Here is a 21,208-nt window from a genome sequence, read left to right as displayed (position 1 = left end):
CTGTGGTGCACGCAAAGGGACGTCAACTTGTGCCAACCCTAAAAATTGCTCGGCCCGCGGAGCAATGAGCCGAACGGAGCCGAGTTTGCTCGAAGCGAGGAGTTTCGTACCCCTGGCTAAAGTAAGAACGATATGCACGAAGAATAACAGCGCTTTTTACGACAGGGAATAGGTTTTGTATTTGTAGTATGCGAACTGCCGGTAGCCGGTAGTCCGGAGTCAAAGGTATTTGTTTCACTACGAAACGTATTTTGTGTCATATTCAAAACGTCACATTGGGCTATTCACTAAGCATTGGTAATAAGCACTGGAGTTTGGCCAATGAAAACCGTCGTCAAACATCTTATGAACTGAATTAATCAATGAATGTTGATCATTCTATGGAACTGGCTAACTATGTAAACAAAAGTCACTAGTAAATTGACATTTAGATCAATTTTAATATGGCGGTTTGTTTACATAGCATAGCAAGTTCCATAGAATGACCCTTGAGTATTATTTACTTACCTAATGTCATATTTCAATTGAAATTCGACGTTAATTGGTGACATTTTCACACTTTTTCATTGCAGAAGTTAGTTTAATCATATATATAGTACAAAAGGTTAATTAGTGTGTTTGTTTGTATTATATGAATGCGCTTGTGGTGTCCTGCAACATGAGATTCATTCTAATGCCGCTTCAGGCTATTACAAATCTGAGGGTCAAATTAAATTGGATAATACGTCAGCAGTCGAATAGAAAAATTTAGTGAATCGAAGAGAATGCTCCGAGCATGTCATCCGATCGGAAGTTAGCAACGATCTCTGACTTCCGAAGGATTTGAGTATCGCCTCAGGCATCAAATGTCATCGATGGGTGAAAAACTGAAAATATTTTTGTTAAATAATGCGTTTACGTACCGGAGCTCCGGTAGCCGTTAAAGAAGTGTAATGATCTTACGGTAGATGTCGCTAGGGTCCCCTAGACCCATATTGTGGATAGATTCGCTGGCTATCGATGAGGTCTTGGTGGCTCAGTTGGCAGGGCGTTGGAGTATCGATCTAGAGGCCGTGAGTTCAAGTCTCACCCAAGACAGTAGTTTTTCCACTTCACTGAAACTACGTAAAACTGAACGCATTTAATTTAATTCATCGCTTCATGAAGTCGCTAATATTAAGCATGACATAACGAGAGAACGCGTGCGTCGACCACAGCTGATTTCTATTTTGATCGCCTTGGTCGAGTTTTTCTCTACACTAATAGTTACGTACAGTTCTGTGAAGTGATATGATAAATATTAGGTGAAATTGGTGTGATTATCGATTTCATAGTGTGAGCTACGTCGTTTTATAGTGTGTGAATGAATCGTGGATTCAAACCTCTATATAGAGCCTGTATAGAGCAAAAATATTCATTCTTAGGAATGCAAAAAGGTGACTGATTTTTTTGCAGGATACTAGACAAACACTTTGTGGGTTAGGTAGGTATCGATGCAAGAACAACAACTACATCAGGTATTCTTATTTTAATGAGGTTTATAAATATAATAAAGTGCTACACTTTGTGGGTTAGGTATCGATGCAAGAACTACATACTCGTAGGTAGGTATTCTTATTTTAATATGGTTTAAAAATATAATAAAGTGCTAATTTTAATAATATGTGCAGTAGCGAGATCAAGCGGTGCTATGCTATGAGACGATTTTTCTTTCATTAGGGAGTGAAAATTGATATTGAAGTAGGTACTTTATATAGAATTTTTTAGGATTACAAAGTATATAAATGTTTGATCGACAAGCAAACGAAGAAATTTAAACTTATAACCAATTCTTCAGTAAGGTATCTATCTATGCTAGATTCCTGTTGTAAAATAAATACAAATTTTGAGAACGACTTTCATACATAATTAATACCTAAATTGCAAATTAAATAAAAGCGTAAAATGTTACAGACTTAAAGGCGACTAACACGATGAGAGCGTAAATGTCGGAAGGTCGGAAGGCCAAAAGAAAACCGTAAATCATGGCCGCAGCAGAAGAATTAGCTGACTTATGGCAATCCCACTCACAACTGGACGTAGTATTGGAACTGGTGTTCCTATGGCTGGGTGGCGTGGACTTGGCGTGCTGTGGCGCCGCGTGCCGCGCTTGGCGTCAAGCGATCAGGCGTGCGGACGTCTGGAGATGCCTGTTGGTTCAAGCGTCTAGTGCTGATACAGTGCATGCTCTCGCTAGCATTTATGGTGAGTAGGTAATCGCTGTGTATAACTGGAACGCCGCCCTAACTCCTGATGCATTCGTGATCTGACAGTTGAATAAGAGTATGAAGATAATTTTCCATTAAAGTTTTCCCGCACTTCACGCATAGCCACGTGACGTCATACTGTAAAAAGGCAGATGAGTTTGGTCGCAATGTGCAAGTAAGCACCCACCGAGCTTCTAGCTAACAACAATACAATACAATACAAATTCTCTTTATTGCACAACCTCAGAATAAACAATATTATGGATCTTTGGATTTGAATTAAATAAATAATTGAATTGAATTGAATTGAATAAATATACACAATGAGAACAACATGAGAACATTACTGATTAATTAATCCATTTTTCAGATGGCGCCTGTCCATGGCGCGAGCTGTACGTATCATCTATAGCGCCATGGCGTCGTGTTGCGAGTCTGACGCCAGAGCGGCCAGCTAGGCTCGCCGCTGCAGCGCTCAACCGGGATGGAAACTTGATTGCTGTTGCAGCTGAGGACTGCTCCTTTACCGTAAGTTGCACCCCTGGTAGCGACCCCTGGTGGTACCCTTGGTGGTTTATAAAAAACATTGCCGTGCTTGACCGGTCAACGCCGTAAACGGCTCATAAAGTCAAGTTCTACAATAAAGTGTTGCCATCATCTTTCAATGCTGGATAGTGATGCAAGCAACGCAGAGACCAACGCCATTTTAGTGGTATGGATTCAGTGAGGAGCGTTAACTTACGCCGCGCCTCATACAAATCATGTTTCACTTGAGATTCCATTGAACTAGTTTACATACAGATATGGGAGCTGGAAAACGGAAAGTGGGCGCGTGCGGGCGCTGGTTCAGTGGCACTAGGTTGGACTGGAGTAGCACGAGCAGAATGGGCGCCAGATGCGCCACTGCTGCTTCTGGCAGGATCCTCACCACTATCTGCCCAAAGAGGAGCACTCGCTGTACTACGGCCACGTAATGGTAAGGAGCCCTTCCCATGCACATGTACTTTAGATACTACTCTGCTTCTTTAGGAACAATCATGCTGCTTCTTTGTCGTATCCCGTGGATTAAGTAACTGACTGTGGACTCTCTTCACCAGTGTTCTTCAAGCCATTCTATCTTACTCATTGACAACATGACGATCAACAGAAGTCCAAATATTATCTAAACAAATCTACAGGGTTTCAAATTATTTATAACATGAATATGATTAGGTTCTACTAGGTAGAATTGTCAATTAACGCGTAATACGTACCTACTAGCCCCGTAGACAACATGCCAACCGCTAACGCTACGTAGCGAACGATACGCAAACATTAAACCTACTGGTTTGTCTATCTTTCTGTAAACTTAAGTAGATGTATTTCTGTACAGAGGGCTCACTTGAGTCGTGGGTGGTGGCCGCACGAGCTACCGGCGGCGGCGGCTGCTGGGCGGGCGAAGTCTTCCTCTCTCTGGAACTGTCGCGGCTGTCAGCGATGGAACACGCGCCTGTCTTCGGCACTGACGTGTGGCTTAACGCTGCCACTCAAGTACGAATTACAGATTTAGAATAATGACTCGATTTCCTTTCCTAGCACGTTCCGCCAATGTAGTTGTCACGGCTATCAGACATACTCTAGTTTTGTGCTATTTGACAGACGTCGTCAGTTATATGATTATGATGTGTCCCATCCCATACCCAAACCAACAGGGCGGAGTTACAGTCACAGTCACATAGAGAGGGAATAGCGAATAGTTTTTTGGACGACCGTTTAACCTAATCGTTGGTCAAGGGTCTCAAGCTAAAGTACCTAACGTGTTGATGCAAACATGACCTTCCGGTACTGGCCCCGTAGACAACATGCCAATCGCTAACGCTATGTAGCGAACTAAACGCAACTGTCACTGTCACTGCACTAATAAGGAAGAGTAATAGAGAGACACAAAGCGATTCGATAGCGAAGCGCAAGCGATCGTCATCTTGGCTAGGCCCCCTGATGCTATTGAATTATGTTTATGTCCAGGAGACTGAAGACGAGTTTGCCGGCACGGCGGCGCGCGTTCTACGCATATACAACGAAAAGCGGGCGGTCGTCACGTGAGTTGAGAGTGAGTTCTAGCTTGCGACTAACTGCCGTTCTTGTTTTTCGTCCAGCAAATGGAATACTTTTAGTAGCCACTTTTAATTCCTATGTCCACCGTTCAGTATTGTCTAAACAATTAAGTTAAAGTCAGAATCGAATTTATTAATGTTTGTAACAACCCAATGCTCTAATTATTTTGACGTTCACCTGCGATTACCAACCTACCCTAATTATTATTATTAAATTAAGGTTATCCTTTGCACCGCAATCTAATTTTACGTTTTATCAAAATGTTCTCTTATTAGGTAAGTACTTTTCTGGCCATATCTTGACAGGCAAGCCGTATGCGCAGACGCACCGCTAGACGCACGCGCGGCACAGGAGTGGGCGGAAGCGGAAGCGACTGCGCGCGCCGAGGACATGCGTATAGATGCGTCTTCCGATTCTACATCTGCAGACCCTGCTTATGCACCGGAAGTTGTGAAACTACAGGAGTATGGGCCAGATGAAGCGTACTACAGAGTTATATACGATGTAAGTTACTAGGCTCTGACATTACAATACAATACAATACAATTACTCTTTATTGCACACCTCAATAAAACATTCACACATCATTCATGACATTCTTGATATACTGAATTGGAAATCCAAAGCCCGCATCATTTTACGGCAAAATTTGCAGACTTTACAAAAAAGTTAAACTTTTATGTCTATGCTGTTACAATTTGCATTATAGTCTGTAGGTACTTACCTATACCTCGCTTTAGTCGTATACTCTTGATGATCTTGTACTGTTAAGAATAAACAGCTTTGATAAGTGTACCTGGGGCCCGTTTCTCAAAAGCTTATTGTAACTTGTAATACAAACGGATGTCACTTTTTGACAGCTTTTGTTAGAAAGGGGCATCCACTTGTATTACAAGTTACAAGCTTTTGAAAAACGGGCCCCTGGCCCTGTAGCACGGTCGCATTTTTATCGCCTGTCACCATGCCTGTCTCGTAACAAGTGTGGAAGTGACGGGCATAGTCCCAGGCGATAAAAATGCACCCATGCTGCCACCGCCATTTTCTTTTTCAGCGTGGCCGCGCGTCCGACACGCCAAACGCGTGGATACGCGTGGTGGTCCTGGCGTGTGGCGGCGTGCTTGGCGTGTGGCCGTTACCGCGCGAACGCCCGCCGCCGCTCCGCGTGCCTGACGACGCGCTGCGCACACGCATGCGAGCACGCGCGGAGCGACGACAACGGGTAAACAACTGGGCTATAACGCCTATAAACGCGAAAATCGAAGTTCTTAAACTGCGGACATTTTTCTCTGTCATCCTAATTACGCCTTCATTGGAATAAAAGAGAAAGATGCCCGCAATTTGCGAATTTCGGTTTTCGCGGTAGCCCCTCAAAATCGCTCAAAGAGCTCTAACAAATAGGGCTCATAAAAAAAGTTTTTGCAGTCTTTATTTTCAGCGGATTTTTCCTAGCTCTTTACCAGTAAATGCCAGCTGTGACAGCCTTTTCGATTGTGGCCTTTAGGAATAAATTTTCATCATACATTTTTTTTTTACAATTTGCTAGAAAAAGCGGGAGAAAGCCGTTGAAGTGGTAGTGCTTGATAAAGGGGTCCCGTTGTTTCCCATAAAGTTTTAAGTCATAATATCATTTGTCATATTATCATTAGTCATAAAACTGAAACCGTTGAACATTTCAGGATTTTCGTTAGGTTATCCCACGGAAGAAAGAAAGAGCGCGCCGCGCTCTTATAGATAGGTTAGGTTAGGTTAGGTTTGTTTTATGGCAATCCTGAAAAGTGACGCGTTTCTGAATTAAATGAATTATGACTAACGAAAATTCGGGCAAACAATACATTATGGCTTAAAACTATTTGGGAAACAATAGAGGCCCCTTGATAAAACCTGCGTGAATGTTACAATTCAGTTACACGTTTAGATTAAAGATCGCCATTATGTTCTTTATTTTTTGATAGTAGGGTAACCAACAAGTACCTACCATCAGATATATCAGAGCGGCCGAAGTACTCAAAAGTATCTGAACACGCACTCTAGCGCCTCGACAAAATAGAGGCGTGCTCGGATATTTGTGAGCACCGTGGCCGGTATATATGATGGCGACTGTACAAAGACTTTCCAAGAAATAATTTAAGTAGTTTATGTAGTATAATCGTTTCAGGAAGCCGAAGCAGCGGCTGCGGGTGAGGTGGAGGAAGAGGCACCAGAACCGTCAACAGCTGAACTCCGCGCCCGCTGCGACCCGCCCGCAGCACGTCTTCGGCTACCTGGCAATGTGCTCGGCCTTACAGCGTTACAGAAGTTAGTATTTTTCTTATTATATTCTTTTTTCTCCTACCCCCATCCCAGTTTACCCGGGGTCAGTTCTTCCAATAACAACGTGAAAGTGTTCTTCAGACCTACTTGCAGAAAAATAATTGAATCTTGAATTATAAACTGAAATAGATGTCATATATTAAAGAAAAAGTGACGAAGCCCTCCAGTGGTGAAGGCAGGATATATAGTAGTGTGACTACTTAAAAAAACACAAATCAAAATAGGTATTTACTAATTTGATTTGTTCCCAAGGTTGTGTATAATTTTGAATTTTTACAATAATATATGCAATTTAGCCTATCCACCAGTTGTTACCGAGGAACCAGTGGGTAACCTCAGCACGTCTACCGTTTTGACGTGACACTTAGGTATTTTTAGAAGTAGGCAGAAATGGAAAGTGAGACTATGACAAGGACTAACAATACCGCTTTCTCTGCTACTTCTAGATACTGAAAGTTCTATTAGACCATCCCGTTCGGTTATTTCCGTCATCTTCCTTGTCATATCCATGACTCAATGGTTCCCTTTGGTAACAGCGGACGCGGGGTATGGGCGAGCGTGTCGGGAGGAGCGATTTGCGCGTCGTTGCCAGCTCTGCGAGTGCTACGAATAGTCCTCGCTAAGCCAGGAAATGGGTCACCCCACTACATGCAACCACATGTTACTGAGGAGTATTTTGGCAGGTATTAGTTAATTACAACTAATTTTAGATTAAAGGGAAAATTTAGAGACTTCCATCATTCACACATACATACAAACCCGATAGGGTTTCACGGCACTTTTCTGTTTGAATTAATGTAAGATTTTAAAATACTTAGAATAAAAAAAAATACATAGGTACCTCAATAAGATTTGTGGAGACCGAGGAGAGTTGTGACATCGTCGATTATTTGGAATCTATTAACTAATAACGAGCTCGCAATAGCGCGCGTTTGTTAGTTCAAGTTACACGCGCACTGTTGCGAGCTCGCTAACAGTTAATAGGTTCTAAAAATCGACAATGTCACAACTCTCCTCTGTCACAATTTTACTCACCTCGGTCTGCTTGTCATGTTAGATTTTTGAGAACGACCACTACATTATTATTGGACATTATTATTACATTATTATTATTATTGGACATTCTTACACAGATTGACTAAGTCCCACAGTAAGCTCAAGAAGGCTTGTGTTGTGGGTACTCAGACAACAATACCTACATAGAAAACACCCAAGACTCAGGAACAAATATTTGTCACACAAATAAATGCCCTTACCGGGATTCGAACCCAAGACCGCGGCTTCACAGGCAGGGCCAGACCAGTCGTCAACATTGATGGCATAGACAGATTATTGAAATGAAATATACTTACAATCAAACTTACTCGTGAATTTTGTTTACAGCCCGTGTGGCGGCAGCTCGCCTACGGCTTGCGTGTGGGGCCCGGCAGGCGCCAGTACAAAGCTGAGTGGCGACACGCCAGCACTAGCGGTGCTATTGCGTTTACGTCCGAGACCTGAGGCATTTCTGCTTACAGAGGACGCGCTACAAGTAAGACAATATAGACTTAGACGACAACGGTTTCACTCACTTGAATTTTTAGTCGCTATTGGCATAGAGAAAAAATACATAGAGTGCTCACTCCATACATCAGTTTTAGTACCAAAAAGACTATTAGCATCTAGCATCGAGTAGCGGAACTGTCAGTACTGCTACTTGACAATAGATGTAGCCACCGACCGGAAAGTCTTATGCTGTTGAGATAAGACTTTCCGGTCGGTGCTACATCTATTGTCAAGTAGCAGTACTGATAGTTCCGCTACTCGATGCTAGATGTAGACACTGAAATTAATAGTCTGAACTGATGTATGTATTTTTTTCTCTATGCTATTGGCGACATGTTTCGGGCCCGTCGGGGGCCCTTCTTCAGGCTTGAGTGCTCGCGGCGGCTGAACATCTTGCAGATATTTTGAGCACCTTGGCCGCTCCGATATATCTGATGGCGACTGTACAATGCCTTCGGTATCAACCGTACACAAATGTGAGAACCGAAGTTTTAACCATAACTAACTCACAAAGTATGGCAGCATGATCAAAAAACAACCTTAAGCATTTATCTTTGTCAACCAGGTATGGCAGTGCACGGCGCCGCGAGCGCCCCGGCCCGACGACAACGGCGACAACGCTAGCGACTACAGTGACAATAACTACGACAGTGGCAGCGACAACTACAGCAGCGATAGCGACTGATAGCCCGGCGATTGTGACTGACTCTCTAGATTTATTTACCTTTACTTTTAACGTTTTAAGGGACCCACTGATTAACAGTCCGCCGGACGGTATCGGCCTGTCAGTTAGAACAAAAAGTTGACAGCTCCGAACAACTGACAGGCCGATATCGTCCGGCGGACTGGTAATCAGTGGGCCCCTTTAGACGCCAAGAACGTCTGGCGGAGATCTTGGCGCCAAAAACCTTCAAATGTTATGGCGTACGACGTCCGCTATCTATCTTTTCTACAGCTTGGGTACGATGACAGCTTTTGCGTTATCTAATTGTATGGCATATGTCACCGCACCCATGCTGTTCTAAAATACTGTAAGTCCTAGAGACAAACCAAAGAAAGTCTGCAGCGCAATAATTTGACATCGAATTAAAAAACTACATATGGCAATGTTTTTTAAGCAGTCAGTAAACGTCATGCACTATGGTACGTGTTTGTCAAAATCGTTTAAATATTCATTGTGTTTTGTGATGAACGGAATAAACATGGTGAAACCTTACAAAACCGGCGTGCGGGAGTTACTTTTCCGCGTGACGAATAATTTTACACTTGTAAAAAGTCAGCACGAGGCGATTCAAGCTGAAAAACGACAATGTTTACAAAATTTGGAGTTGATGACGGGTAAGTGGAATGAAACATCTTAATACTTCACCATATGTACCTACTTAGATAATATAATATTGGTTTAGACTAAGGTTTAGACTAAGCAAATTGAACACACCTAATAGGTATAGGCATACTTATGAACTTCCTCTAACATTTCGAGAAACTCATTGGTACTAGCCGGGGTTTGAGCTCGAACCCACAACCTCCATGCTTATGCTCACGGCATGGGTACCTACTAGTTCTTCTTCTTCTTCTTCTTGTTAGGGGCTATATAAGGCTCCAAAGCCTATGTATCACTGCGACCATCGCTGATCTATTGTGATCGCCACCTACTACAACTCTCGATCCAAACATGCAACTTCAAATAGCTGCAGGATCTTTTTGAACTCGAGAGACTTTACCTCCTCCGGGCGCAATATGTGCCCGCCCAGGATTAAGTCACGAGTACGCATTAGGCAAGGGCACTCTGTGAGGATGTGCAAGGGCGTCTCCTCTGCCTCCATACAGAGTCTGCACCGCCCCATGTCACGTTTCCCCATGGTGTGCATGTGCTTATTTAGGCAACAGTGCCCAGTAAGCACCCTTACCAAGTTGCGCAGTTGGTTCCTAGACAGCGCTAAGGCGTTCGAGGACGCCTTTTTGCTGAAGGCCTTGATAAGCGCTTTGGAATGGTTCAAACCTGTTGTTTCCCTCCAGAGTTGAATTGTTGTGTATTGACAGTAGGTCTTTAGGGTGAGCCGCGTTAGGCTTTTGGGGATACCACAAAACGGCTCAGGACTGTAGTTTATCCCTTTAGCCCCTGCTCGCGCGAGCTCGTCGGCCTTTTCATTTCCTACGATACCCGCATGCCCTGGGACCCAACGTAGAACAACTTTGTTCCTGGCTCCAAGGTTGTTCAATAGTTGCCTGCAGTTCTCAACCAGCCTCGATGTGGTGACATCAGAGGTTAGGGCTAAGAGTGCCGCCTGGCTATCCGAATGGATATAGATTGTGTGATTACCGTAGTTGCTTTGCAGATTGATTGACGCACATTCTAGGATGGCGTATACCTCCGCCTGGAATATAGAGCAAAAACGTCCTAGGTTTAAGCTGATGCTTTTCCTAGGCGCTTCACCGTATACTCCGCAGCCTACTTCAGATCCGGATTTGGAGCCATCAGTGTACCACCTTAGGCTTCCTTCTTTCCACTTAATTTGACTGTTTGACCAGTCCTCCCTTTTGGGGAGTTCCACTGAGTAATGTTTGAGTGGACAAAATTTGGGTGCCATAGTGTCGGATGGCATCCCAAGAACAGGGATATCATACACTGATTCCTTAAACAGTCTCAGAGTTTTCGATAACCAATTACCTCTCCTCGCGCCCGCTATTCTAAGCATACTAGATTTCGCCTCCAACTCCAGATGCAGGTGAAGGGGCGGTAGATTTAGTATGGCCTCTAGGGCTGCCGTCGGGGAGGATGACATGGCTCCAGTGACGATGACACAGGCAGTTCTTTGCAGGCTGCCAAGCTTCGTCACTGTTACCTTCTGCGTCGTTTTCCTGTACCATGCTACAGAGGCGTAAGACACTATCGGCCTCACTATAGATGTGTACAGCCATAAGGCAATTTTGGGTTTTAGACCCCATCGGTTGCCTGCTAAACGACAGCATATTGCCAGGGCTGATCTAGCCTTTTGTATAATTCCGTCCACATGCTTGTTCCAGGTCAGTTTCTGGTCCAGTGTTACCCCCAGATATTTGACCTCTGTTGAGAACGGAATACTTTTACCATTCATGACAAGCGGTTTGAGTTTGTCTATTTTCCGCTTGTTCGTGAATGGAACTATAATTGTCTTATCTGCGTTGATAGACAATTCATTCTCTCCACACCATGTATTTATGGTGTTGAGAGCCCTCTGCATAAGGTCTGATAAAGTACTTTGGCAGTTGCTACTAGTTAAAGCTAAAATTAATTTTTAATATATGTTTATTGTTTTAATGGTTTATTTCGTTTTTCCGAAAACTTTAGTTCGCAAATTGCGGGCAATTTCTCTGTCAATCTAATTACGCCTTAATGGGAGTAAAAGAGAAAGATGCTCGCATATTGAGAACTTCGGTGTTCGCGGTAGGCCCTCTGTACCTATTTACCGCCGTCGCGGATATTACAAAAGCTTATTAATTTTGATGAAGCCAAATGTCACATTCTCCCAATATTATTTATCAATATTAGTATATGTCTACATATTAATAGTGACATCTATTGTTGGAATGAAATTTATTTTACCATAAAAATTAAGCTGTGCATACAGCTTAATTTTTTCATAGACGGTAAATATGGTAGAAATTTCACAAGTATCAAGACTATTTAATCCATTTTCTGTGGTGTTGTCGCATACTGATTTTTAAAAACTACTTTTAATCTAGCGCTGCAGACTTTCTTTGGTTTGTCTCTATGATCTTGGCGTATTCATGAGTTGAATTTTTTATCACGCCATAAGTTTGGTCTTTAAATCGATCGATATTTATTGCTATGCGCGGGATCATTGTTTTATTATTTAATTAAACGAACTGAGTTATATAAATATGTTGTGTTTAACTATAACGTTAATTCTTAGTAATTTCCTGGCACAATCTATTAAGGTATAGCCTGACCAGTAATATATGATAATTGTCAAGAGGGCGCTGTTATTCTCATGTATAGGGTGACAATTCAGTGTAGTATGAAAAAATTAGTTCCAGTGAAATTCCGCAACATGGCGCACCCTCAATAGATCCTGGTTCACCTATACATGATGTGGCAACACCGCCATAAATGTGACACTCCCTATGAAAATTTATGACCTTATGACATTTGGGTAAGTGTTGCCATATTGTGTAGCTAAAGAAGCTCTCTACCTCGAATTAACTAAGACTTTAGTACGAGTACTTATTAACAAGACCTACCTAAAGACACGCTTACAAAAGATCATGAGACACAAGATTTATTTACAATTAGTGAATTTATTTACAAATTTTGCTCTGTAGACATACCTATTTAATTTACTTTATGTGCAACCTATACAATAATTTCAACCCCAACAAATGGAACGAGCGAAGCCATCTAAACCTGGGGCTCAAGTAGGCCACGCCTTCAGTCCGTCGCGTCGCTCGCCGCACGCACACGCACACCAACCGGCCAGCACACGCCACCGTGTGCAACAAACCGCACAGCACACGCCACCGCGCCGCACACAAACCGCACCATGCCCGCGCGCCGAGCTCTGCGCTTGTTGCGCCCGCTGTTCACACAGGTAAATATTTCTGTTGGATGAACTAGTTTATACCAGTGGGGCGACACTCGATACACCTCCTTTCGGGCATTCTTCTTTCATTCATTCATTCGTTCGGCTCATCATAACTCCAAGCAATTATTAGGGTTGACACAACTTGACATTACCACAGACAATTTTTCCCTTGTCTCTGCCACAGATAAGATAATGACTTGAATTTTGACAACCCTAAATAGCCGAAAGGGATAGTGCCATACATTAGAAAGGAACAGCACGATTCGTGCTTGAATCGCTGTCTAACTTCGGTTTTGTATTAGGAAGTGTATTTCTGTACGGTAATAGAAATTCTGTTTTAATCTAGCATATGTCTCTGAGGATCTAGGCAAGTTGACAATCAATGATAGAAAACGCCAATCGAAACTCAAATAACCTATGGAAATAGTCACGTGACTTTTCGGAGAATCTGTCATCCCAAATTACTTTTCATTTGGCATTTGTCGATGTACGGAAATGTCTTCTTATTGCAAGAACTTAAAGTCAACCGAGGCTCAGTTTTGCTTATTTGCTTAGATCTAACCACTCAATACAAGTCTATTCTCAATAAATGTTTTTCCCGTGACATTACACAGTCCCGCCCATGCCACTCCTGCCAACCCCCCGGCGGCGCGCCGCCGTGCCCGCCGTGCGAGTCGGCGCCGCCGCCGCCGTGCCGATCGCCCGCCGTCGCCGCTGTTCCCGGTCGGCGCGTCGTCTGCTGCCCGCCGCCTCAAGGCAAACGCCCGCCGTGCCCGGAAAAGGAGCCTAATTGCCCGCTCACTTGTGAACATCAATTGCCACAGGTACTAAAGCTATATGACTGACGTCTTAAAGGTATTGGACTGCAGTGAGAAAGATTTACTCGTAATTCTTAAAGATTCACTGTTCAATTGTATACTTTTATATTTTTCCTTTAATTTCAAGCAACTTTTGAAAAGGTAGACAATGAGATACGCCGTTTTGCCCACAGGAGCCTCCAAGAAAGTCAACAGGGCCTAGAAAGCTATGCGGCGCGCAACGCGACGTGGTGGCAGAGCGCATCCGCTGCTACGAGGAACACCATCGGCACGTATACGAGAACGCCGTAAAGGAGCGCATGTCGCGCCCAAGGACCCCGCTGCCGCCGTTAAAATGCCCGCAACCACCGGAGAAACCCCTCGAACTTGCCACCGACGGACGAATATATGCTGTCGCATCAGACGGTCCCGTACCACGTTGTTCTCCGACTCCAGTAAAATCTTCTAACTGTCCAACCAGCCGTCCGCCGCATCCAGAGCCACAGCCTGTAACTTTAGAGCCTCTTGGCGATTGTCGACCAAAAGAACGCCAGGTCGTCGACCCCTGCGCGCACACACCACGCACGATTCTCTCCATCGATCGAGGCAACCTAAAGCCTCAACCTGAACAGAGCTGTAGTCAAGCCAAATCAACTGATCCTAAGCCATGCCATGAAAACCCTAAGAACCAATCTGAAAGTAGCTACAAAGGCATCACGTCGCGCATTATGGATACTATAAGAAGTAGCCGAGCGAGCCCAAGTAAGCCGAAGCCCCAATGGTGCAGCAAACCACCGGCGTTGGCGTCAGCACCAAAGCGGTGCCGTCAGCCTACACTCACTGAGCGTATGCGCCGAGGTTCGCCTTCACGTAATAAACGGCAACTGCATACTTCAGTCACTAATTTAGCAGAAGAGGCTCCAAAAGCATCAGGACGCGAAGCAGCGTTAGCCGCTTCTAAAAAACTGGCAGCGGCGTTAAGCGAGCGGGATTCGCTGAAGGAGGCCGGTCGCGGTCGCGCCGTACGCGCGCCTTCATGCGCATCGCCGACGCCGCCGCCGCCGCGCCCAACCGGCGGCGCTATGGAGTTCAGCGTTCCCGCCGACGCCGATACCGTCTGCGTACGTGTATCTATGGGCAAGCGTCCCATCCCTCAAGGTCAACCAGGTACACCAACACCAAGACCAGGTACACCCAAACCATGCTCCGGCATCCCCTGTACCCCGCAATCCGCAAGCGATTCCTGGCTTTCCATCAAAAAGCTTCAGCAGAAGATCTCGAGCTGCGGCCGCGATGCCCCCGCTTCCCCTAAACCATTCGCCCCGGCGCGTCCACCGCCCCCGTGTTCCCCTCAAGGCCGTGCTAAGATGATAGACGTGCTATCTCATACTATTTTCATGAAATAAATAGGTGTATAAGCGTGTGTGTGGTATAATAAATTCTTGTGTCTATGTAACGTATCATTGTTGTTTCATTCTGTTATAATTATAAGTCTTGAAAATTTGGTTTCCATAACCTCATCCTGCCCAATGTTCATAATAAGATGCCTATGTTGCAAAATGGCGCGGTTTTGGTATGAGATGCAATGCCAATTCACAACATTCAGGATCGAGCATAAATATCTATACTCGCCGGTAATAAACGGTACAACACGATAAAATAACCAAAGGATATCACGCACTGGACTGACCTGATACTGCAGTAATGGTGGAATCCTCTCGATGCGACTGGTTCTTCTTTTACGTTCAGCACCTTCTCCTTCACACGCCGGCCGGCGGTACGTTAAATAGTCTTAGGCCTTTTGTCACGCACGATATATCACTAAAACACTTAGTTTTGGAGGCTTAAAACATATAAAGCGATTTAAATCGATAGCGGTCGATACGCATGCCGCGGCGTCTCGCTAGTTCTCGTTTTTGCCAACACAGGCGCTGCTGAGGCGTTGTCCTTAGCGTGTCGTCCGAGCAGTTTCGGACGATCCTATTGGCTAAAATGTCAATATTGTATCGTTGTGAAGTGCGTTTTGGCTTTGCATCGATAAACGGTAGAAGCGCGCGGAATTTTGATTAATTACTTAAAAACTAAACGGTAAGAACGGAACATTCCGCCCACCAAAATACCAATGGGATTTTCCCGAAAGAAAAAGAAAACGTTACTTAACTATTGGTAAAACTACGATTTACGAAACTAATCTTAAAACTAGGGAATGCTGATAATGGGAGCGATTATTCGGATGGAAGGGGACATAGTTTGACCAGGGGCCTTTTAACTAAGTTATCCTTCGCGGTTCGCACGGTAGCCACCCGAACTACTCCGTCAGGTCCGTTATGGAGAGAGACAACTCGTCCCAACGGCCAATGAAGAGGAGGTCGGTTCTCGTCTTTGATAAGTACGATTGAATTTACGGTTAACGGTGTTGAGTCTTTGGTCCATTTTGCCCGCAGAGTTAAGGCGTGTAGGTACTCATTTTGCCAGCGTTTCCAGAACTGCTGTTGAAACGCTTGGATGAGTTGCCATCGCTTTAGTCGATTAAGTTTAACGTCCGTATAGTCAGAGTCTGGGACTGCTGTCAGGGGTTCTAATGTCAGGAAGTGACCGGGTGTGAGGACGTTCAGATCGTTAGAGTCGGAACTTAAAGGACACAAAGGCCTCGAGTTCATAATCGATTCAATTTGGGTGAAACATGTCGATAATTGTTCGAAGGTTAAGACCTGGTCGCCAACGATGCGATATAAATGTGTCTTGGCGGCCTTAATCTGGATCTCCCATATCCCTCCAAAGTGTGGAGCGGACGGGGGGTTGCGTTTGAAAGTGATACGTTCTGCGTGCGAGGCTCGTTCGATACATGCCGCTAGTTGTGAGCTCGCGCCGACAAAGTTAGTACCACAATCCGAATGTATGACGTTACAACGGCCACGGCGGGAAACGAAACGACGTAAGGCTGCGATGAAGCCATCGGTTGATAGCGTTGACACTACCTCCAAGTGCACGGCCTTTGTGCTTAGGCACACAAACAGGCATAAGTAAGCCTTGTCGATTTTCGCACCGCGATGGGATCCGAGTTTGATGCGAAATGGACCACCGAAATCAACGCCGACTACAGAGAACGGTTTAGCCTGATTGACTCGAAAGTCAGGAAGGTCGCTCATGAACGGTTGCAGAGGCTGCGGATGAAGACGATAGCAACGGATGCATTTCGAAAGCTGGTGTCGTATCGCTCGCCTAGCCGCGAGGATCCAGAATTGTTGCAGGACTAAATAATGAGTCGTATTTAGACCAGGGTGAAAGGTTTTCCGATGGACGGATTCGATTACGCGTGTCGTAAGTACACACTTTCTAGGCAATAAGGCAGGGTGCTTATGTTCGAATTCTAAGCCGGAGCGCGCAAGTCGTCCGCCCACCCTGAGAACGCCTTGGTCGTCTAGGAACGGATTTAGTTTGCGAAGACTACGAGGTAGCTGTTTTCGCAACCTAAGTTTCGATATGACATCGGAAAAATGACGATCTTGGAAATGCTTGACGATTTCTAGTAGCGCGCGATGGCGCTCGATGTCCGTTATGAGCAAGCTTTCAGATCGTGAAGCGGTGCTACGCGCGTTGGTACAAAACCTACGCACGTAAGCTAGAATGCGACAGACTTTGTCCAACGACGAATATCTCTCTAACAGCTGATCGATTATTGACGTTTGCTTGATAGGTTCGGTTTGGCTTGTTACGAGAGTTACACGACGCTGTTCGGAAAGTACGACGTTATCGGTGTTGCGATCTTTCGATAGATCTGTTGGCCATTCAGACGGTGAGTGAGAGAGCCACTCTGGGCCCGCCCACCATAGCGTATTGGTGAGAAGTTCCCGAGGCATCTGCCCTCGTGAACAGATATCTGCGGGATTCGTTCCAGAGGGAACGTGTCTCCAGCAAGCGGTAGGAACGATGTCCTGCACGTGGCTAACACGATTTGCGACGAATGTCACCCAACGAGAGGACGGAGCGCGTAACCAAGCCAATGTAACGGTTGAGTCGCACCAAAGGTAAGTTTCTTCGACAGGCAGCCGCAGCGTGTCCTTGACGAACTTGATGAGATCTGCAAGCAGGACTGCTGCGCACAATTCTAATCTGGGCAAAGATTGTTTCCGGAGGGGACAAACTCTGGCCTTTGCGCAAACGAGGTGGACGCGAACGGATCCATCAGACTCGGTGACACGTAGATATACGACGGCGCCATACGCTACCTCAGAACTGTCACAAAATCCGTGCAACTGATACGATTGAGCACCTTCGATGGTGAATTTGCGAGGGATTTTCAGATCTCTGACTTGAGGAAGTTGCTGAGAGAAATTGCTCCATTGGGACACAATTTCCGGAAGAGGAGTTTCATCCCATGAAGAGCCGAGAATCCAAAGTTTTTGGATCAAGGCTTTGGCTTGGATTGTCAATGGAGACAAGAAACCCAAAGGGTCGAAGATTCTGGCGACCTCACTTAGAATCGTTCGTTTGGTACACGGTTGATTCGAAGGTTGGACGTTAAAAACGAACGAGTCTGAAGCGGGTTCCCATTTAAGGCCAAGGACCTTAACGGTGGTGTCTTCGGCTTCGGTAAATGCGATGGCGTCCGAGAGACACATTTCCGAGGGCAAATCCCTTAGAAGTTCGGGTCGGTTGCTTACCCATTTTCTTAGCTCGAAAGCGCCGAGCTTGAAAAGTGCGATAACCTGTGACTTGATGTCACAAGCGTCATCCAGCGAAGAACTTCCGGTAACGACGTCATCGACGTAAATATCAGAAGTTAGAACGGTTTTGGCCTTCGGGTACTTATGACCTTCATCGTTGGCCAATTGCTGGATCGTTCGGCAAGCAAGAAACGGAGCCGAGGAGACCCCGTACGTTACGGTGTTCAACACGTATTCCTGAAGAGGCTCATCTGGGTGAGCTCGCCAGAGAATACGCTGGTAATCCCGGTGATGCGGAGCAACGGTAATTTGACGGTACATTTGGCGCACGTCGGCCATAAAGACCACTTCGTGCTCCCGGTAATGAAGAAGAATCTCCGCAATGTTGGATTGTAACTTTGGGCCTGTTAATAGCGAGTCGTTAAGCGATTTGGAATGCGCATCTCTAGCTGAAGCGTCAAAAACAACGCGAAGCTTCGTTGTGGCGCTCTCGGGGCGCAAAATGCAGTGATGCGGCACATAAAACTTGCCTTGACCCATGTGCTTAGCAGGCACCAAAGTCATGTGACCACTTTCGATGTAGTCGGTCATGAAATCAACATATTGTTGTTTCAAGTCTGGATCACGAGAAAGGCGCTTTTCGATAGCATGGAAGCGTCGTAACGCTATCTCCCGAGAGCCTTCAAACACAGGCTCAGCGTTATCTTTGAAGGGGAGACAGACGACGTACCTACCAGTCTCGTCACGGTAATGCTCGTTTGTGAAACTATTTTCACAGAGCTGTTCATCTGGGGTTAATCGGGAAGAATGTGGAACGGTATCGATTTCCCAGAAGCGTTGAACGATATTGTTTAAGCTGTCATCCTTATTAGGTGTAGGTACACTTAATAAAGACGACGATGCTAGTCGGATTCTTCCGACAATCAGCCATCCGAAGACAGAGTTGAGAGCACGCGGTTTATTGACGCAGCGTTTCAAACGTTGGTCGAGAAGTGACTCAGCAAAGACATCGGCAGCGAGCAAGACATCAATTGGACCAGGAATATCAAAACCAGGATCAGCTAACGGTAATGTTTTGAGTTCTTCCCATCCACTCGTATTGAGTCTTCCGATTGGTTGTTCATCACAAATGTGCGGTGAAACAAACATTTCCAGGCGGAAATGTACGGTATCCTTGGCACCTATATCGCATGTGACCTTGCCAGTCACTGTTGCGGGTGCACCTCCTAGGCCGCAGGGCCCCTCACTAGTCGGTGTAGGCTCCAACTTTAGCCGTTGAGCCGCTTGTGTAGTGAGAAGATTGTTTTGACTCCCGGCGTCCAATAACGCCCGGAATGTCTGAAACTCGCCTGAAGCATCACGAATTTGGACGAGCGCGGTTGCCAGTAGCACGGTCGTATTCGAAGGTGAATTGGACGGAGTCAACGATTCTTTAGCCAGTAAGACGACTGAGCTTGATTTTTCACCAGAAGGTTCAGGATTGCTGGCAGCCTGCTCTCGGTGCAACAGAGTGTGGTGCTTCCGCTTGCATTTCTGACAAGAGAATATCGATGTGCATTGTCGCACTGAATGAGACGCGTTAAGACAGTTGTAGCACCATTTCCTCTCCGTGGTAATAGCCATTCGTTCATCCACCGATTTAGCTATAAAGTCCTTGCAGGCTGATATGTTGTGCTCTTCACCACAGAAGGAACATTTTCGGACAACTTTCGGAGTTCCCGAAACTTTCGGTTTCACCTCTTGTTTGTCACCACCCTTTGGAAGGGGGTTCACGGTAGGAGAGAGGAGTGTATGCGTGACGCTATGTCGCTTCGGTTTCTGTAAAGTTCCCGTTGCCTCTTTAGAAGTATTCGCGTTTTTAGAAGTAACGGCGGTAAAGTGCGTATCGCGCAACAAAGCTTCGCTTTTCGCGTGTAAAAATGCCCTAATTTGCTTGTACTGAGGCATCTCCACGTTGGTGTGTTTCTCCTCAAACTCGCGTCGCAGCTTTGTATCTAACTTGGCTAGAATATTATAACACAGGACAAAGTCCCAATGTTCGGTCGGTAACTTCAACTGTTTTAAAATAGTTAGATTTTCATCGATTGTATCTAGCGCGTGTCGAAAATCTTGAGCGCTAGTCGTTTTAAAACTGACATCTAAAATGTCACGCCAACACGTAAAAGCTAAGTCGCGTTTGTCCTCGTAACGGGACTTGAGAGCCTCGTATGCACTTGAATAATGTTCACTTGCAACAGGAAACGTTCTGATTAACGATAAAGCGTCACCGCGTAAAACGGACACTAAATAATGAAATTTCTCAATTTCACTCAAAAGGGTCGATTCGTGAATAAGCGCATTGTAAGTCGCGATGAACTCGGGCCATTCCTTAATAGTACCCGAAAAGGTCGGTAGCGAAATTTTTGGAAGTCGAACGACTATGCGAACCCGGTGTTATGTCCTGTCTCGAAATACCCGGTTGTTGAGACGAACACGGTGAAAATTTACGCTGTAAGGCCACTACGTTAAAATACGCTTTGTCGAATCGTTCCTGAATCTCGTTCTCACTGTCGTCGACCTCATCATCCCCTAATAAATCCGAAATGATAAGATGAGACTCTTGAAAACTATCAGCGATATTTTTTATCTCCTGACAATATGAAAGAAATAACTCAACTTGTGAATCATCGGTATTGGCTAAGGTCCCTATTTCCAAAGCCTTCGCTATACGGTTATACGCTATAGTTCGTTTACGTCGTAAACTCGGTAAGTTGTTGACAGTGTAAGTTGTATCGGTACCTTTTTTACCTACACTGGATTTAGATTTACGCCTTGTTAGGTAAGACATTGTTTAAGGTTAGAAAACAATGTTTACTAAATACGCAATAATATACGCTAAAACAACAAGCTCGTATTTAAAAACACTATACGTTATCAGTGATAGCACAATAAAAACAGCGTCGATGTTTGTATAATGCGGCAACTATTAAAAACTATTAAAACCC

The 21,208-nt window shown here is 45.0% G+C and overlaps 4 protein-coding genes across 5 annotated transcripts in view; 3 read left to right on the top strand and 1 right to left on the bottom strand.

Moving 5' to 3' along the window:
- The window catches only part of LOC134648366 (protein lifeguard 4-like), a 357,077-nt gene that overhangs the window by 300,932 nt on the left and 34,937 nt on the right, over positions 1 to 21,208 (top strand). The gene's annotated exons all lie outside the window — the stretch shown is intronic.
- LOC134648538 (uncharacterized) lies at positions 1,978 to 8,876 on the top strand. The gene is made up of 11 exons (XM_063503059.1): positions 1,978 to 2,223; positions 2,596 to 2,753; positions 3,027 to 3,201; positions 3,598 to 3,755; positions 4,230 to 4,303; positions 4,625 to 4,823; positions 5,371 to 5,538; positions 6,475 to 6,614; positions 7,166 to 7,312; positions 8,013 to 8,160; positions 8,740 to 8,876. Exons 1-11 carry the CDS (start codon positions 2,004 to 2,006, stop codon positions 8,857 to 8,859), a joined length of 1,707 nt encoding a protein of 568 aa, XP_063359129.1. The 5' UTR covers positions 1,978 to 2,003; the 3' UTR covers positions 8,860 to 8,876.
- LOC134648334 (mediator of DNA damage checkpoint protein 1-like) overlaps positions 12,590 to 21,208 on the top strand; it is a 139,761-nt gene continuing 131,142 nt past the window's right edge. Inside the window, exons 1-3 of one of the 2 annotated variants that reach the window (XM_063502843.1) lie at positions 12,590 to 12,766; positions 13,375 to 13,584; positions 13,752 to 15,009. In XM_063502843.1, the coding sequence (XP_063358913.1) occupies positions 12,719 to 12,766; positions 13,375 to 13,584; positions 13,752 to 14,963 (1,470 nt within the window). In that variant the 5' untranslated portion in view covers positions 12,590 to 12,718 and the 3' untranslated portion in view covers positions 14,964 to 15,009. Of the gene's footprint in view, positions 12,767 to 13,374; positions 13,585 to 13,751; positions 15,016 to 21,208 lie in introns of those variants that run through there. The other variant, XM_063502842.1, reaches the window with a different exon arrangement.
- Positions 15,783 to 20,171, bottom strand: LOC134648296 (uncharacterized). The gene has a single exon (XM_063502787.1). The coding sequence runs from the start codon at positions 20,169 to 20,171 to the stop codon at positions 15,783 to 15,785; it is 4,389 nt and encodes a 1,462-aa protein (XP_063358857.1).

The sequence above is a fragment of the Cydia amplana genome, chromosome 5 (assembly GCF_948474715.1).
Source record: "Cydia amplana chromosome 5, ilCydAmpl1.1, whole genome shotgun sequence".
Lineage (NCBI taxonomy): Eukaryota > Metazoa > Arthropoda > Insecta > Lepidoptera > Tortricidae > Cydia > Cydia amplana.
This window is presented reverse-complemented; position numbering and strand designations above follow the sequence as displayed.

What these genes read in the sequence shown, in the direction of transcription:
- LOC134648538 (XM_063503059.1), top strand. Translation starts at nt 2,004, where the DNA reads ATGGCCGCAGCAGAAGAATTAGCTGACTTATGGCAATCCCACTCACAA. An exon ending in CTGAGGACTGCTCCTTTACC is followed by an intron (nt 2,754 to 3,026) that starts GTAAGTTGCACC and finishes GTTTACATACAG; the next exon opens with ATATGGGAGCTGGAAAACGG. An exon ending in TTACAGAGGACGCGCTACAA is followed by an intron (nt 8,161 to 8,739) that starts GTAAGACAATAT and finishes TTTGTCAACCAG; the next exon opens with GTATGGCAGTGCACGGCGCC.
- LOC134648296 (XM_063502787.1), bottom strand. Translation starts at nt 20,171, where the DNA reads ATGCCTCAGTACAAGCAAATTAGGGCATTTTTACACGCGAAAAGCGAA.